The 19,730-nt window shown below is 36.9% G+C and overlaps 1 protein-coding gene across 1 annotated transcript in view; it reads right to left on the bottom strand.

The window, feature by feature from the left end:
* Positions 1-1,077: 1,077 nt before the first annotated feature.
* The window catches only part of nsg2 (neuronal vesicle trafficking associated 2), a 61,708-nt gene continuing 43,055 nt past the window's right edge, over positions 1,078-19,730 (bottom strand). Inside the window, exons 4-5 of the mRNA XM_048166254.1 lie at positions 10,937-11,047; positions 1,078-2,244 (exon numbers count right to left, since the gene is read on the bottom strand). Coding sequence (XP_048022211.1) covers positions 2,053-2,244; positions 10,937-11,047 — 303 coding nt within the window. The 3' untranslated portion in view covers positions 1,078-2,052. The remainder of the gene's footprint in view (positions 2,245-10,936; positions 11,048-19,730) is intronic.

Raw genomic sequence — 19,730 nt, 5'->3', positions numbered from 1 at the left:
AGCTAAATATCCATGTTATTTCTTTCCATATGATGAAAGTGAAAAGAAACGTGACTATCTGGCTTCAATATGGACTAAAAGTACCATAAAACTAACATAATAATTGTGCAAGCAAGCAAGCACTATTTTCCAAGCTTTCTGAAGTCAGATTATGTGTAAGACCGAACAGACCAAACTTAAGTCAGTGATGATGAAATAGTACATAATACTGTATCATCCTTTTATGTATTTATATTAGGTAACACTTTAGTTTAGAGTCCAGTTCTCAATATTATTAGCATGCATATTACTAGGACATTGGCTGTTTATTAGTACTTATAGAGCATATATTAATGCCTTATTCGGCATGACCATATTCTACATCCCTAAATCCTACCCAATACATAAATTTGACAGTTAAGCACACTTATTTTTCACAAGGGTGGGTCTTTTTCAAAGAACATTGAGAATTTAAAATGTAATTTTGCCTTCTATATTTAATCTCATTGGTGTCAAAGAGAAACATTTGAGATATTGAAGAGGTCATTTCTGATTTTCCTTTTCGTGGTCTTAAGATTTCCTCAGCTGCACTATTGTGTGAAAACCAAGCTGGGTTTTCATGTTTTCTGGATACTTTCCATAGACATTATGATTTTTATACTGTACAAACTGTATATTCTATCCCCTACCCATCACGGAAAACTTTCTGTATTTTTACATTTAAAAAAACCCAACAACACTTAGTATGATTTACAAGCTGTTTTCATATTCTGAATATTGCCATCTTTGTTGGGACATTTTGTCCCCATAACATAGGGCAGGGGTTCCCAACCACATTCCTGGAGGCCCCCCGACACTGCATGTTTTCCATGTCTCGTTAATCAAACACACCTGATTCAGATCATCAGCTTATTAGTAGAGACTCCAAGACCTGAAATGGTGTGTCAGACAAAGGAGAGATACAAAATATGCAGTGTTGGGGGGCCTCCAGGAACGTGGTTGGGAACCACTGACATTTGCCTGAACCACACACACACATTGTGCCTATGCAAATCCATTACCCAACAAGAACCAAAAGACCCAAACAAGAGACAACAATTGAACACCTTGTATATCTTTATTATTTTCAACCTAAAGGATACACAATCAAAAATACTCAAGGCTTTGCTACATCTCAACTAACAACAGCACAAGATTTCAAAAATCAATTTTTTTTTCTGACAACGAATATAAAAATGGATAAAAAGCAGACCTGTGACCAAACAGCAGAAAATCAAGCTTTGGCAGGAATTCAGATGAGACATTTCACCAAATCATCTCAGAGTCCAAGGTTTGGCCCCAGGTTAAATGCAAGCATAGACACCAGCTAAAGCAAGTCGCAAAGCTCTGAACACCTCCATCCATTGAGAAACGGTGAGAATATTACAATGTGTCTGATGGAGATACACACCATGGGTAATTGCTCTCATGAGTTATTTACACTGAGGTTCAAAGTAGGAACCATAACATTCTGTACATTTACAATATGTTTTTTTTTTTTTTTTTTTGCCATATTATTTTTGGCCTATCAATGTTTCATTAATGGGTCGTACATAAAAATGAGTCTAACAAGTAGGGTTTCTGTTTACATATTCTAATGTGAGAGCATGTATGTATATTTTCTGCCGTTTCAGAAATAAAAGCACAAAACTCCCCATTTTATCATGCCTTTCAAGATTGTTGTTATCTAACTACATAAGGGGCTTATGGGTATTCTGCTTCCATAATGGGTCATTGACACTCACAGACATTGTGGGGAAACCGCTTGACAAGATTGCAGAGTCATGCCTTTGTACAAACAATAGTTGAATATTAAATACAAAAAAATAATAATAAAAAAAATACAACAAAAATAAATATTAATAAATAATAATAATAATAAAATAAAACAAGCATATGATTAAACCTACGCAGCTAAAAAAAATAAATAATGGACATAAGAAACAATGGGCCTGTAGAAATATTAGGGAATTAGGGAATTGCGTGATGTAGGTGGACGTGATGAAAACCCTTTAAAAAGCAGTGTGAGAAATCTCATTGGCTGTCTGTGTTGGGAGGCTTGACATCATGTTGGGCACTTCCAGCAGGGAGCCATGGAGAAACTGAGCGGGAGGTGGTCTGCTTGGCCATGCTGTAGTGGCTGATGACGGTGTAGAAGCGGCCGCGGCTGTTGGCGTCCTGGGCGGTGTAGTAGGCCTCCAGTGAGGCAGGGATGCAGCGCTTGTGCTGTTGAGAAAGGTGTTAATGTGTAACGTTAGAACTGTGAATTTTGACTCCAAATTGTGTTGTCAGCAAATGAACAAGCAGTATTATCATTTTCAATGCCTTAACATGACGAATGTGCAAAACATAGTCATATATTGTCATAGATTAATGTATTCATTATTAAAGAGAACCTACTATGCCCTTTTTCAAAGTCTTAAAGAGTTAGTTCACCCAAAAGTGAAAATTCTGTCATTTATTACTCATGTCATTCCACACCCATAAGACCTTCGTTCATCTTCGGAACACAAATTAAGAATTAATTTTTGATAAAATCCAATGGCTCAGTTAGGCCTGCATCTTCAGCAAGACAATTAACACTTTTGATTGCCCAGAAAGCTACTAAAGATATATTTAAAACTAGTGACTAGTTCAACCTTAACCCTCTGGAGTCTGAGTTTTTGAAGGAATAAGGTTTATGCGTGGTTATTGAAAAAACAAAAAACTTAAGTCACTGAAATAAGGCCAAAAAAAGTATATTAAAGCTGTATTCACAAGACTTTTGGGTATTGGAGGTTGTAGACTAGAGTTTTTGCTTCAGAATTATGTAAAAATTATGCTGCCTACTCCTTCATATAAAACAATATATTGATTTAGTTTCTGTAAGACACTTTTTTGCCAAGAAACACAGTATGCGTGGAGGCGTGAATCTGCATGAATAATGGGCCATTTACACCTGAGAAGACAAAATAATCACATAATAATGACCTGAAATGACTTTGGCATATTAATGAGGCCTTTCAGTCAGGTAGGCTGTGAAAAAAAACCCTCTGTAATAATGTCTCAGCTCATCATAAACAGCAATACTGTGAAATATTATTACAATTTAAAATAATGGTATTCTATTATATTCTTTAAAATATAATGTATTTCTGTGATGCAAAGTGTCTGAACAATTATGTTACCTCTATGGCATTTCATATAGGCTTTTAGCTTAATCCTCTGGAGTCTGAGGCTGATTTGGGGCCTGGAGAAGTTTTGACATGCTCTGACATTTGTGCTTTTTTCAGTTGTTCATAAACATATAAATGACAAAAGTGTCATTACACTGTATTCAGCACAAACTAGGCTACAATAATATGTGAGGAACATGTATGTACATGTTTGTGTTTTTGAAGGAATAATGTTTATGCGTGGTTACTGAAAAAACAAAAAACTTAAGTCACTGAAATAAGGCCAAAATAAGTATATTAAATCTGTGTTCACAAGACTTTTGGGTATTGGAGGTTGTAGACTAGAGTTTTTGCTTCATAATTATGTAAAAATTATGCTGCCTATTCCTTCATATAAAACAATATATTGATTTAGTTTTTGTAAGACACTTTTTGCCAAGAAACACAGTATGCATGGAGGCGTGAATCACCACTGAAAAATGGGCCATTCTCACCTGAGAAGACAAAAGAATTGGATAGTAATGAGCTGAAATGACTTGCATATTAATGAGGCATTTCAGTCAGGTAGGCTGTGAAAAAAACCTTCTGTGATGTCTCAAGCTCATCATGATATATGAAACATACAGAAAAATATTATTACAATATAAAGTAATGGTTTTACATTATACTTTAAAATATAATGTATTTCTGTGATGCAAATAGTCTCAATATAGGCTTTTAGTTTAAAAGCATGCACATTTGGAGAAATATTGGATTCTCATATGCTTATGTCAATTTTCTATACAGAGGAGTTATATTCATTCAATATTCATTGTCATTACTATGAGCGCTGGTGTTTTCAATTCATCCTTGAAGTCGGAGGGCGCTCTCTGTGCATTTTTAGTCCACAAATTCATCTAAAAGAAGAAGATGCTATTCCATGAATGGAGTTTCCAATTCATACTGCAGCCGGAGGGCGCTAAAGAAACAAAAACTCATCTAAAATTCATCTGTAGAAGAAAAGAAAACAGGAACTAACTGCATGTCTTCTAGAGCTCCCTAACCATGACTTTTACATCCAGATAAACACTTTTCAAGACAATAAATACACGATTGAGACAATGAATGCATGTATTGCCTCTGAATTTGCGTCTGAATAGCGCTGGCTCCGTGGGCGTGGCCGCATTAGCAGATAATGAGCTGAATCACGGACTTCTGACATGGCTCTCTTTTCATACAGATTACATAAACACAGAAGGTTTGTTTTCGATTTGACGTAAATGATTTAAAACCTGACATCTTAACGTTTTTTTAGACATAAGTTTAACTTTTCTGTGATTAGTATTCACTAAGTTACAGTTCATTTTCTGAGAACTATCAGATTGGACTTCGTTCAGAGGGAGAGGAGAAATCACGCATCATGTTAGTTTTCTTTATTTTACAAAAAGCACAACATTGTGTTTTTACTCTGAGTGTATACAAATAAAAGAAGATATTCTATAGTTTCAATTGATATATTACTTATGTCTCTATGACAAAAAATGACGGAGTATTTTAAGTCTGTTTTGCTGCAATGTGAAAAAAAACCTGCAAAACGCGCCGGCGCGTTTTCAGACCTCAGAGTGTTAAAAGCATGCCCATTTGGAGAAATATTGATGGATTCTTATATATTTATGTCAATTTTCTATACTGAGAAGTAATATTTATTGTCATCACTATGAGTGCTGGATACTGTTTTTTCAATTCATACTTGCAGCCGGAGGGCGCTCTCTGTACACCTTTAGGCCACAAATTCATATAAAGAAGAAAAGGAACTAGGAACTAACTGCATGTCTTCTAGAGATCGCTAACCATTGCTTTAACACCCAAATAAACACTTTTCAAGACAATGAATACACGATTGAGACGATGAATGCATGTATTGCCTCTGAATTTGCGTCTAAATAGCACTGGCTCCGTGGGCGTGGCCGTATTAGCGGATAATGAGCTGAATCACGGACTTCTGACATGGCTCTCTTTTCATACAGATTACATAAACACAGAATGTTTGTTTTCGATTTGACTTGCACGATTTAAAACCTGACATTTCAACATTTCTTTAGACGTAAGTGTCATTTTTTTTGTCATTAGTATTCATAAGTTACAGTAAATTTTCTGAGAACTATCAGATTGGACTTCGTTCAGAGGGAGAGGAGAGATCACGCATCATGTTAGTTTTCTTTATTTTACAAAAAGCACAACATTGTGTTTTTACTCTGAGTGTACACAAATAAAAGAAGACATTCTATAGTTTCAATTGATATATTACTTATGTCTCTATGACAAGAAATGACTGAGTATTTTAAGTCTGTTTTGCTGCAATGTGAAAAAAATCCTGCAAAACGCGCCGGCGCGTTTTCAGACCTCAGGGAGTTAATGTTATGAAGCGACGAAAATACTTTTTGTGCGGCAAAAAAATCATGAAGCGTCAAAGCTTTACAAATATTTTGTTTCAAATCAGTGGTTCGGAGCGCGTATCAAACTGCCAAAGTCACGCCCCCCCCCAGTGGTGAACCACTGAAATTTCGAAACACCTATGACATAACAAAGCCTCGTTTACTGAAATCATGTGACTTTGGCAGTTTGATACACGCTTCGAACCACTGATTTGAAACAAAAGATTCGTAAAGCTCCGAAGCTTCATGAAGCAGTGTTTTGAAATCGCCCATCACTAGATATTGCTGAATAAAGTCGTTATTTAGATTTTTTGGTGCACGCAAAGTATTCTCGTCGCTTCATAACATTAAGGTTGAACCACTGTAGTCACTGTAGTTTAGTAGCTTTCTGGGCATCTGAAAGTGTTAATGATCTTGCTGGCAATGCAGGCCTCACTGAGCCATTGGATTTCCTCAAAAATATCTTAATTTGTGTTTGGAAGATGAACAAAGGTCTTACGGGTGTAGAACGACATGAGGGTGAGTAATTAATGACAGAATCTTCACTTTTGGGTGAACTAACCCTTTAATTTTGTTTTTGGGGTCTACTCATACGCTTGGAATGTTCAAAAACACCCTTTCCCCCCATATTTTACATTGTTGCAGCAACTCTCTTACAGGTCTGTCTGTAATGTTCTGTTTAGTTGCAGTCTCTATGATGCCCCCCTCCTTCTGACAAGCACAATGTGATCTGATTGGTCAGCTGGACCAGCGTGTTATGATTGGTCATCCGCTTCGAGCGGGTTTGGGAAATGTCACGCCCCTAACCATAACTGCGAGTTTTAACACCCTACTAATGCACCCTACCCCATCCCTATATTTTGCGTATGCCTTGGGCTGGAATTATTTAAATGAGTAATAGAGTGCAGTGCAACAGTGAGCGTTCTGGAAGTAAAAATGGCATTCATTTTCTTCATAGGGAAATTGATTTTTAACAATAACTTATAAACCTTTAAAGACAGCTTTATGTGAGCTAAAATATGCTTAACAAATTTATTAGACCACCTGTCATAAAGAGAAAACACAAATATTTTAGGAATCTGTCAAAAACTAGCTTAAAACTAACAAATTTATTGTCATTTATAAGGCAAATAACAAAATAACAAGGAAATAGTCTTTGTTCACACATAATAACCAAACAAATTATATATTTTGTTTTTATTTTGTATGGCCTCCTTTGGCCTTGATAACAGCTTGCATTCTTGCTGGCATTGTGTTTATGTACTTTTCCACAGTCTCTGTTGTTATTGACCTCCAAATAGTTTCTAGTTTCTCCCAAAGACTTGCTTTTGATGAAACTTTTGTGCAATTTGTCTTTGAATCCATTAAATCACAACAATAATTATATTTTAGCATTAGAAACACTACTTACACAGCATGATTTACTCACCCTCAAGCCATCCTAGGTTTATATGACAATCTTCTTTCAGACGAACACAATTCGAGATATATTTAAAAATATCCTTTGTCCTCCAAGGTTTATAATGGTTGTCAATGGGAACCCACATTCTGAAGACAGAAAAAATGCAACCTTTGACCCGAACGCAATGACACAATGATGAACGTGGAGGCGAAGAGGAGAGAGCAAAACAAAACACTGGTCACAAATTAGAAGTCTAAAACGAGAAAATTTAAAGAGAATTGCACCTTATTTGGTGCAAGTCAACTTGCGCATTCTGAGTGCGGTCGTCTACCAGAAGCTTGTTATTCGAATTTATAAAGTTTTACATATGGATATTTTTCTTACAAAAAAACATCCCTTCGCTTCAAAAGGCCTTTATTAACCCCCTGGAGCCGTATGGATTACTTTTTTTATGGATGGATGCATTTTTTCTGTCTTCAGAATGTGGGTTCCCATTCATAACCATTATAAACCTTGGAGGACTAAGGATATTTTTAAATATATCTCGGATTGTGTTCGTCTGAAAGAAGATTGTCATATAAACCTAGGATGGCTTGAGGGTGAGTAAATCATGGGATAATTTTCATTTTTGGGTGAACTATCCCTTTAAGCTAGTCCCAGACTAAAAGGTATGTTTGAGCTGTTTTAACTGAAAGCAACTTTTACTGACATATCTTAAAATATGTCAGTGCCATTGTTTTGTCTCAAGATACACAACAGTAATGTTTTTTCTTGTGTACGTTTATTAAAATTAAATATCCTAATTGAACTAAAGACTAATCCTGGCTCAGACTAAACCCTGTCTGTGAAACCGGGCCATTATGTTTTAATTAGCAAGCTTGTAACCATCACAATCATAGATGAAAAAACCATTTACAGCAAATACAGACAATTTACCATAGGAGAAATATAGTTTTTAAAACTTATTAACAGGTATCGAGGTTAAGCCAAAAACCTAGGACCAGTTCGCCAAACTTGGTTTTTAAAAAAATCTCTGATATTTAACAAATGATTCGATGGACAGTGGTGGTCCTAGAGGCAAAGAATGAGGAGTTCTACCACATGGTACAAATTTTGGGGACGTGTGAGAAAAACTGCGCAATACATGATCTTTTATGCACGTGAAAAACGTGAAGGCGCCCCCTGGTGGCCAATTTCTTTCAAAATTCTCCTATGCCTCTAGGATCATGAGTCAAACAGGCCCAGTGAATTTCATTCCAGACCTCCGTTAATCTTGTCTGATAGCTGCTAAAATTCACTGGCCGATGGCAGATATGTTTTTCAAGATACAGCTATGTCCTCATAGACAATCATGGCACCTCGAACAAAGACACTGCATGCCAATTTTCAAATCAATCAGACTAACAGTGAAGTAATTATAGCCATTTTCATGTTTTTTTACTGTTATAGTGCCACCAAGTGGCCAGTTGCCACATCCTTTTTTTCACGCGACCAAAGAATGAGCTCTTACATAGGTGTGCTGAGTTTGGTGAAAATATCTCATTCTGTTGAGTTATAGCCATTTTAGTAAAAGTAGCTCCACCCACTTCGCATGGTTTGGCGGCCTTTGGGAATCGTGAATCGAAATTCAAACGTTTAAATTTTAATTTTCAAAATTTAACAATTACAATAGGGTTTCATCAATATGCGCTTGAACCCCTAATGATTTTGGTAATCACCAATACTGTTAAGTTTATGGCAGTTGTGGCACAAACCTTACATTGGGGGGTGATCTAATAATAAATTTGTTAAGCACTGTATATACTGTATATATACAGTGGGTACGGAAAGTATTCAGACCCCCTTAATCCCCTGGATTTGGGGATCCTCTGCCATTCCTCCTTGCAGATCCTCTCTAGTTCTGTCAGGTTGGATGGTTAATGTTGGTGGACAGCCATTTTTAGGTCTCTCCAGAGATGCTCAATTGGGTTTAAGTCAGGGCTCTGGCTGGGCCATTCAAGAACAGTCACGGAGTTGTTGTGAAGCCACTCCTTCGTTATTTTAGCTGTGTGTGCTTAGGGTCATTGTCTTGTTGGAAGGTAAACCTTCGGCCCAGTCTGAGGTGCTGAGCACTCTGGAGAAGGTTTTCGTCCAGGATATCCCTGTACTTGGCCGCATTCATCTTTCCCTCAATTGCAACCAGTCCGTCCTGTCCCTGCAGCTGAAAAACACCCCCACAGCATGATGCTGCCACCACCATGCTTCACTGTTCTAAGCGGTCTGTTGGGACACATACCGCTTAGAATTAAGGCCAAAAAGTTCTATCTTGGTCTCATCAGACCAGAGAATCTTATTTCTCACCATCTTGGAGTCCTTCAGGTGTTTTTTAGCAAACTCCATGTGGGCTTTCATGTGTCTTGCTTCCGTCAGGCCACTCTGCCATAAAGCCCTGACTGGTGGAGGGCTGCAGTGATGGTTGACTTTCTACAACTTTCTCCCATCTCCCGACTGCATCTCTGGAGCTCAGCCACAGTGATCTTTGGGTTCTTCTTTACCTCTCTCACCAAGGCTCTTCTCCCCCGATAGCTCAGTTTGGCTGGACGGCCAGCTCTAGGAAGGGTTCTGGTCATCCCAAACGTCTTCCATTTAAGGATTATGGAGGCCACTGTGCTCTTAGGAACCTTAAGTGCAGCAGAAATGTTTTTTGTAACCTTGGCCAGATCTGTGCCTTGCCACAATTCTGTCTCTGAGCTCTTCAGGCAGTTCCTTTGACCTCATGATTCTCATTTGCTCTGACATGCACTGTGGGCTGTAAGGTCTTATATAGACAGGTGTGTGGCTTTCCTAATCAAGTCCAATCAGTATAATCAAACACAGCTGGACTCAAATGAAGGTGTAGAACCATCTCAAGGATGATCAGAAGAAATGGACAGCACCTGAGTTAAATATATGAGTGTCACAGCAAAGGGTCTGAATACTTAGGACCATGTGATATTTCAGTTTTTCTTTTTTAATAAATCTGCCAAAATGTCAACAATTCTGTGTTTTTCTGTCAATATGGGGTGCTGTGTGTACATTAATGAGAAAAAAAAATGAACTTAAAGGATTTTAGCAAATGGCTGCAATATAACAAAGAGTGAAAAATTTAAGGGGGTCTGAATACTTTCTGTACCCACTGTATTGCTTGTCCGCCATGACACTGATACAAACGGTAAAAAGGAATATCACATGGCTCTCAGCCAATCAGAATCGAGAACCAGATCGAACTGTTCATATTCACAGTATATATATTCACAGTGCTTCATGGGATTGTAGTTCTTTCCCTCACTAAAGCTGTTAAATACACAATCTTGTACCTTTGTATTTCTGTATTTCAAATACTTTCTTGTTTCAAATTAAAGTTTGCAATGTTATAGTTCACCTTGTAGCTGGTTGTCATTGTTCATGGCATAACGCTTGGTATAACACTTTAACAAATTAATGGAAAAAAATACTTTAGGAACTAACGCCGTTGAAAAAAGTGGGCGGATGCTGTTGCAGTCTATATTGTGACATAATAGGATCCCTTAAAAGAAATATATATTGTGGAATTTTGTTTAAAAACAAAGTGGGCATGAGTATTATTTTGCAACTATATGAATTTTGCAGTGACATATGTGACATTTGAAATTAATGTTCATCACTAAGTAACTGGATTTATTCGTAACATTTGACAGTTATAAACTGATTAAACAGCCTTATTTTCAGACATTAGTCAAATTAGATAACCATTACAGATGGTATTTAATGTAATTCATTGTTGAAATAATGAGTGAAATAATGAGTGTAATTGACTAATGACTGTATAAAAACAAAAAATGTTTTCCAAAGGTTTTGAGATATTTATTGCTCAGATGAAGTGGTTTATTTAGCTCTGGCGTGTTGTGTTTAATAAAAGAAGAACATGGATTGTGTGTTTATCCACTTACCTTATACACAAAGCCATCAGGGCAGGTGTGGTCATAGGTGAAGGCTTTATACACCACCAGGAACACTATGCAGGCCAGAAAAGCCAAGGCCAGTACGATAAGGATGGTCACCTGGTGAAAAAAAGGTCATAACCTTTATATACTGCAAAAATAGGTGTGTGTGTTTAAAAGTGATGTGAAGCATCTTTCTTTCTATTGTTTCAAGTTGTATGATAAATATTTGTGAAAGATATACATTTATGTTGTTCTCACATAATTATAATAAATGGATACAAATGTGCACCTTACATGAACAGTGCATGAATGGCAATAATCAAACAAATGCAAAACAACCTCCAATTTCAAGCTCTGTGTTTTCTCTAAACCTCTGCAAAGACAGAACTGGGGCTACACGGTCCGATGGAGACAACAGTGCGATCACATCTCTGTTGTCTTTTTCCCAGCAGCGCTAATTTTTTCACATCACTGTCATCTTCCAAGTACATTCACCTCACAAGATGCAGTTCAATCTGTCACACTACATTTGTCTCAACAAAGCAGCTCAAACAATAAATCTATGTGGTCCAAACTAAAAATCCGAGGCTTAAAGAAGGCAATTCTCGACCAGACCAGATTAATTTGTCAGGGACGATTAGTTCTGTAAAAAGGGAGGCTGCTTTCAGTGTTTTAGTCCCAGACACAGCAAATGGATGTTTTTGAGGACTGACTAATTAGAATTATGCAAATGAAAATGAAAGATAAATGAGAGAAAGGCAGTTGACATCTGAATATTTCAGAGCTCTTCCAGATATTAGCTATGTTTCCATCCACCTATTTTTATGGGCAGTTTCGGACATTGCATAAAAAAACGCTGGATGGAAACATCAAGATGTGCATAAATTCTAAAAATGTGCATAAAAAATGAATGCGCTCAAATGAGTAGGATAATTTTTTATGCAATACAAAAATATGCGCATAAACTACGATGGAAACACTTTTACTGAAGAAATTCCTTGACGCGCATCAAAAAAGATGTGACTTTGCGATGAGACGACTTAACTGAAACAACCAGCAGACTGATCTCGTTGCACAGCAACTGAAATGCTGTTTTGGTCATTCTGTAATGCCTGAGCAAAGTCTGTCGTCAAAGTGGTTCAGTATAATTCCCTGCCAGAAGCATCTCACACGATTGCATTCACAAACACCAGGCATCTGAATGCAAGATTACATGACAGCGTTTATTGGGGTTCATCTGCGCACTCTGAGGCGCAAGTAATTTATTATATACGTGTCATTGATGAATAAGGTTTTTAAAAGTGTAAAAAAAAAAACATAATCAAGTTTTATTAAGTGTTAACAATGAAATTATATATATTTTATAATCAATTAACACCGCTTTTGTCATTTTTTACAAGACAAAATTTGTCACCAAAAAAAGTCATTCAGTTTAACCAAAATGTCATTTTTACCAAATTACACTTTTGGTTATACCGAATGACATATTTTCAAACAATGCTAACAGGCTGATATCTCGTTAGCTAACAAAAGAACAATCAACCATTTTGTATTTAGTATAAGTTTGTAAAATATTACAGCATGTTTTATAGCGGTTGTACAGAATGACCTGATGTTTCGGGACATGCGTATGAGCAAGTGAAAACATGAATTTTTCAAATAGTTAAAAGAAAGTTAGTTACTTTGCTTCACGATCATGTGGTCCTTTGCAGGTGTCTGAATGATGTCACATCCTGTCACATGATATTGACAGCATGACTTGATCCAAAATGGTCCCTTTATATCAGTTACTCCGAATGACATCAATTAAATTAATTTTTCCGGACATTCTTTCTCATAACAAAGCTATGACTTCTACACATAATTTTAATACTGTTTTGCACTATATTGATATATGATGTTATAAAATCATGCCAGAATAAAAAAAATATAAACATTTGTTACATTTTAAATATTTTAGTCACAAATGAAATGGCTGTATTGGCCTTTAGACGGTTAAAACTTTTGACCTTTTGACACTTCAAAATCGTTAAAATACCTTTAAATGTTGCAAAATATAATAAAAACCTTTTGGATTCAATAAAAGAGATCTAGTTGTACTACCTTACATACTTTAGATAACATATCTTTGTTTTTTATTGTTATTAAGGCCTTTGGACAAAAAAATTACGCATCACATCGTTGACTCATACAAAAATTATTATATACTGTACAGTGGCTTTTATTGCAGCAACTTCCATTTTTCTTAGTGATATTTAGCACGTTTATCAGGAAGTGATGATATTGTTCTCTTCGACTCACTGGATGGAAACATTCCTTTATTCGCAAATGTTTTATGCGATATTCCAAATTTGCGCACAAGTTAAATTCACAACTTTGGATGGAAACATAGCTATTGAGAAACGTCTGTGCTGTCAAAGTGCTGCTACTCCTCCACTGATGGGAACTAAAAACTTTTTATGCGTTTTGGCTGCTCATTTACATTAAAACGAAATTTGGGGGCCTGAAAATGCAAACATTTGAAAACGGGTTTCAAAGTGCAACAAACAAACAAAACAATACCATTATCGTTTCTGTGTAAACTACGAATTTGTGAAAAAGGTTTGCTGTCATGTGCATGCGTATTACGTAGTCTATAGACATGTAGTCATAATGTTTCTTTACTACTGGCCTGGCAGCAGAAAACCGTGTTAACATGGATCGTTTTGACAACATCGTCGTCTGTATGCGAAAAAAACCAAAGGAAAAATAGAAGTTTTAAAAATTGTTTTAGCTATTTTCGTTATGCTATAAAAACCAGTGAACTGCCAACCTAGACAGCATCATAAGTGTGCACCAGATAAAAAGATTGTTCCAAAATAGGCAGTATTATGCAGCCTCCTAAAAACCCTTGTTTTAGCCAAAATCTAAGGCAGAAGTATATATACACATATATAAACTGATCACCTGAACAGCAAAACAGCTTGAAAAAAGCAAAACTACCAAGAGTATTTGTCTTCTGACAATGGCAAATTTGCTTTTCATACTTTTATGCATAAATTAATTAAAAACAAGCAAAAAAAAAAAAAAAAAAAAAATCTTCCATTGAAATAAGACAAAATACATATTAGAGAATTTGGGAACTGGGATCCAAGTCAAAAATAATGTGATAGCCTTTAGATGGAGGGTGATGATTGCAGTGAAAATATCCATCTGTGATAAACATTGAGAGAAATTTATTTTGTTCAGTACAGAAAACCATAGATTAAAAAAAAAAGTTAGAATCTAATTAAAATGGACTATTTTAACCAATAGAGTTCTGCAGAGCCGATGTATTTTTGCTAAAAGACTTGGCATTTTAGCACTTTCGGTTCCATTTTCCTGAAGTCAATGTTCTTTTTTTTTTTTTTTTTCATTTTGTTTTTATGTGTTTTTAGATAATTACCTGAAATAAGGTCTGTGATGAATAAAAGCTCAAGATATTTACACATGTTATTGGATTTGACATAAAATATATCAGTAATACCCCCTTTGTGATAGTTTTAAAACTTTTACTTATCTTGGAAAATGTGACTAAATATGACTCATCACTGAAGCACTCTATATTTGTGTTTTGACTTATTAGATTATCATGTTGTTAGCTTAGCAACATGCAAATGTCAAACCCTGTGTGTGCACTTCATGTAAGCACTATTTGTCTGGCCTATTTAGAGCATATCAGATCTGTCACTTAGGGTCCATTCTTTTTTTGGATACTGTATGTCAACACATGGTAAGCAGATCACTGGGGTTTGGAACAGGGCCATTATGTTCTGGTCTTCCTTGAGGTTGGGTAGCTTTGTAGTAAAGAAAGACATTACTAGAGATGCCCAATAAATTAATTGTAGAATCATATGACCATTAACTGTTTTTCTTTCTCTCCATGTATTTGTTATCTCAGCAGAGATTAAACATGTGTACAGCCTGATGTCCTTGGCCAAAATTGGCCCCATTTGTACCATGTTGCTAAGCGGTGGGACTAGTGCCAAAATGGCTGGGTGCCTTTCACGCTCTGTGTAGCATCTAGATTTGAACTACTTTAGTGTTTAAAACCACCCCCTGATGGGACATTTTCAAAAAAGTTACATTTTTTGGGAATCCTACGTGAAATTTGGCTATGGTTTGCAGGAGAAAGTCTATTAATGCTTATTAATGCTTATTACATTAATAGACTTATTAATACTTAACTGTCTTCATAGACATTCAAATATATTTATTTTCATTACCGTCCCCAACAAAACAAATGGAGTCACAAAAGCTTTATTCTAGCAAATCAAATCCAGACTGAGGACAGAATCGGCATAAAATGAGGTCATTCCGACTCAAATGTCAATGTGTTTGTGGCACACAAGACATGCCACCATCTGCTTTCCTGTCTGTTTTTTCATCACCCCCACAAAGTTTATTAATCGTTATTGTGCCCTACTGGCGAGCCTCAAGGTTGTAGAGTGTTTTGTTGTTGTTTTTCTTGGTCTCCAGTGTTTTTTTTGTTTGTTTTGTTTTTTTGGGTGGGGGTGGGGGGGGGGGGGTTAATTTATGTTCAGAAAACCATAATACCCAGGGTGGATTTATTCAATAGATCATCTTCTGCTAGAGTGCTAGGAGTATTAATGCTGATTCTGCATTTACTATAGAGAATACAGACCTGTATAAATAAAAATCAAAGCACGCAAAGATGTACAAGACAAAAAGCTAATTATATATTTACATTTTTATATACTTTCCCCTATTCCAATGAACATCCCATGCATACTGCACTCAAAACTTAAAAGTACTTTCTCTGTCTGGCAAGCCCTAATCTGATTGGTTGACTACAATTCATGGGAATAGGTTTACAATAGGCTTTTAAATGAGTCTGCCTGAAAACAAGGTTGTTTTCAGGGTTGGGAAGGTTCCTTAAAATTGTATTACACTACAGAATACATGCTGTAAATTGAAATCTGTAACATATTTCATTATATTACTCAAGGTGAGTAATGTAAGCTAAATATTTTGAAATAGTTCTCAAAAACTGGCAATTATAAAAAATAGGAGAAAAAGGGCTAGTGTTGCTTCTCAAGTAAGTTTGCATGATAGCTAACCATTTACTGTACAAAACTATCAAAGTCCTCTTAAGAACGGCTCATACTGAGATCATCGCAAAACTGCTTATGCACATTTTGGCTAAGATTCATACGCTTCAATAATCTGAGTGCTCAGACTCATTTATCAGTTACAATAGGAATGATGGCTACATTTGTATATATTTAACAACAGCTACTCTGATGTTAAACATTTTGCTAGTGACATTAATGCTAGTGACAGAAATTACACACTACAGCTTTAACAATACCATATTGATAACGTATAGTATACATTGTACTCCAATGAACTTCAGTGAATGATGTAATCGCAAAATATTACATACTCAAAAAACTTGATATCATCCATGTCCAAAAAACATCTTAGGTTACGACTGTAACCATGGTTCCCTGAGGAGGGGAACGAGACACCGCATCTTGGATTAATGCTGTGGGAGCGCTATCAGTGTAACCAGTGTCTGAAGTACATAAACAAACACCAATTTTTCATTAACTGATGACAGTCCATGACATCATTAGCGAAGCATATGAGGGCGCCTTTGATACATGACATCAACTTAGTCTGAAGCAGACGTGCAAGTAGGCCCAAGGCATGGCAACGAGGCGCAGTATCTCGTTCCCCTTCTCAGGGAACCATGGATACAGTCGTAACCTGAGACGTTCCCTTTTGAAGTGGAACTCAACATTGCATCTTGTATTGACGCTATGGGGAACAAATACTCCTGTACAGATTACGAGAATTCCTGCCTCACTAGGTGAAAATATCCACAGTGGGATATACTTAGTGGGATTTTTTGGGATTACTCAATGCATAATTTAACCAGAGTCAGAACATCAACCCAATGCGCATCCATTCAAAGACTCACATAGACAGTCTAGTGGTAGCACTCACTAAGTCACCATCTCTCAATAATAGAAGATGTCCTTTCTCAGACTTCTAAAGGATAAATGGCTTAGCTATGACAGCCTTTTTTGCTTGACACAGCCCTCACCAAAGGGAGAATATTTTAAACTACAAGCTTGGATGATACCACTACTTCCAATGTGGAAATATTGTTACTTCTCCTCAGCAATCCGGTCTTCCTTACCGATTTCACTTTCTATTGATCACCTTCCTCAGGTCTTGTCTCTTTCTCCTAGCATCGTGCCTCCACTGCCTTATACTCCTCGAGGGAGGAGGAGCATGAGTGGCCACACTCTCCCTCTGGCCCTACCTCCAGTCATCAGACTGTGACAGGCCAGGACCCCCAGAGGCTTAACACGCTGGCGTGATCACCGCGTTTTTTTTTCTAACCAGTGTGAAGAGACTCAAAATGCTCCGTCAATGTTGCACATACAATTAAGAGCTATACACCATTTTAATCTGTGGAATATCTTCTTTTATTTGTGTACACTCAGAGTAAAAACAAAATGTTGTGCTTTTTGTAAAATAAAGAAAACTAACATGATGCGTGATCTCTTGTCTCCCTCTGAACGAACTCCAATCTGATAGTTCTCAGAAAATGAACTGTAACTTAGTGAATACTAATCACAAAAAAATTAGACTTGTGTCTAAAGAAACGTTGAAATGTCAGGTTTTAAATCGTGTAAGTCAAATCGAAAACAAACATTCTGTGTTTATGTAATCTGTATGAAAAGAGAGCCATGTCAGAAGTCCTTGATTCAGCTCATTATCCGCTAATGCGGCCACGCCCACGGAGCCAGCGCTATTCAGAGGCAAATTCAGTCAATACATGCACACATTGTCTCAATCTTGTATTTATTGTCTTGAAAAGTGTTTTGAATAGCCATAGTTAGCGATCTCTGGCCTCTGTTAGTTCAGTTATTTCCTGGATTGCCTATTCTTCTTTAGCATTGGCATTTGTGGACTAAAAGTGCACAGAGAGCCCTCCGGCTGCAAGTATGAATTGAAAACAGTATCCAGCGTTCACAGTGATGACAATAAATATTGAATAAATATTACTCCTCTGTATAGAAAATTGACATAAACATGAGAATCCATCAATATTTCTCCAAACGTGCATGCTTTTAAGCTAAAAGACTATATGAAGTGCCATAGAGGTAACATAACTGTTCAGACACTTTGTATCATAGAAATGCATTATATTTTAAAGAATATAATAGAATACCATTATTTTAAATTGTAATAATATTTCACAGTATTGCTGTTTTTTCTCTATGTTTGATTTACATTATGATGAGCTGAGACATGATCAACAGAGGGTTTTTTCACAGCCTACCTGACTGAAAGAGCACATTATTAATGCAGGTCATTAGAGCTCTTTATGTGATTCTTTTGTCTTCTCAGGTGAGAATCACCCATTATACATGAGGATTCACGCCTCTACACATACTGTGTTTCTTGACCAAAGATGTTTTAGAAAATTTCAATCTCTCTATTGTTTTATATGAAGGAGTGGGAAGGATAATTTTTACATAATTTTGAAGCAAAAACTCTAGTCTACAACCTCCAATACCCAGAAGTCTTGTGAACACAGATTTAATATATATTTTTTGGCTTTATTTCAGTGACTTAAGTTTTTTGTTTTTTCAATAACCACGCATAAACGTTATTCCTTCAAAAATACAAACATGTACATACATGTTCCTCACATATTATTGTAGCCTAGTTTGTGCTGAATATAGTGTAATGACACTTTTTCCATTAATATGTTTATGAACAACTGAAAAAAGCACAAATGTCAGGGCATGTCAAAACTTCTCCAGGCCCCAAATCAGCCTCAGACCCCTGAGGGTTAATATGGAGACCAGGATCAGTGTGGGATGTACTTCTTAAATGCCACCCTTACTTGTCTAAACCTTCTGACTCACCCTGTGAGAAAAACCTCTGAAGCGTCTCTTCAACAAGTGGCATCCTTACATATCTCTGCTCGCTCCATCCTTCCACATTCGCATAACCTGAATCATGAAAAGGATGGATGTGAGCTGAATGTGGTTTCTTCTACGAATTGTCCACTTCCAAGTGAAGATCGGGAAGAAACAGAAGGCTCATAGATGAAGGATGATTATGGCCCAAAAGGAAACGCTCATCAAGTCATCTTGAGCCATTTCCTGTCTCCCACACTCCATGCTAGATACAACCTTGTTGTGGCGCAGGCCATAACATCCAACAGTTCCCCGTATGCGGAGCTAGCAGGATAAGAGGGCTCTGTACAATTGCTATCTTTACCCTCTTCAACCACATCCGCCTCCTCTTGGATGGATGGTGCCAGTAACATGCAATCTGCTGGATCAGATGATGCTAGAGCCAGCACATCTTAATCCAACAGATCACTCGAGCCCGCAACTGAGGAACATGAAAGACCCATTCCTTTTTCAAATTCCTCAGCGAGCTCGACTTGCGAACCCATGACTTCAGTCTCCGCTGTGCCTTGGCTACAGTGGGGCACGAGCCGCAAGGCGCACATGCTTATCCTCCATCCTTCGAGAATAAGGCCAAACATGAGAGGATCTTCCTCATCGTGAATTTCTCACACTGGGTGCATTCGATCACTCACCCAAGCACAAAACACACAGGTTGTCGCCAGGTGTCAAAAACCTGGGACATGGAGGCACACACTTCCTGAATCACTTTCTCCATAATTTCATCTTTACCACATGCTATTTACACAAACGGCTCCTGAAGACAAAAAAGCTGATGACGTGTATCACGGGCATCCTATTATACTTCCAGGCTTTTC

The sequence above is a fragment of the Megalobrama amblycephala genome, linkage group LG18, assembly GCF_018812025.1.
Source record: "Megalobrama amblycephala isolate DHTTF-2021 linkage group LG18, ASM1881202v1, whole genome shotgun sequence".
Lineage (NCBI taxonomy): Eukaryota > Metazoa > Chordata > Actinopteri > Cypriniformes > Xenocyprididae > Megalobrama > Megalobrama amblycephala.
This window is presented reverse-complemented; position numbering and strand designations above follow the sequence as displayed.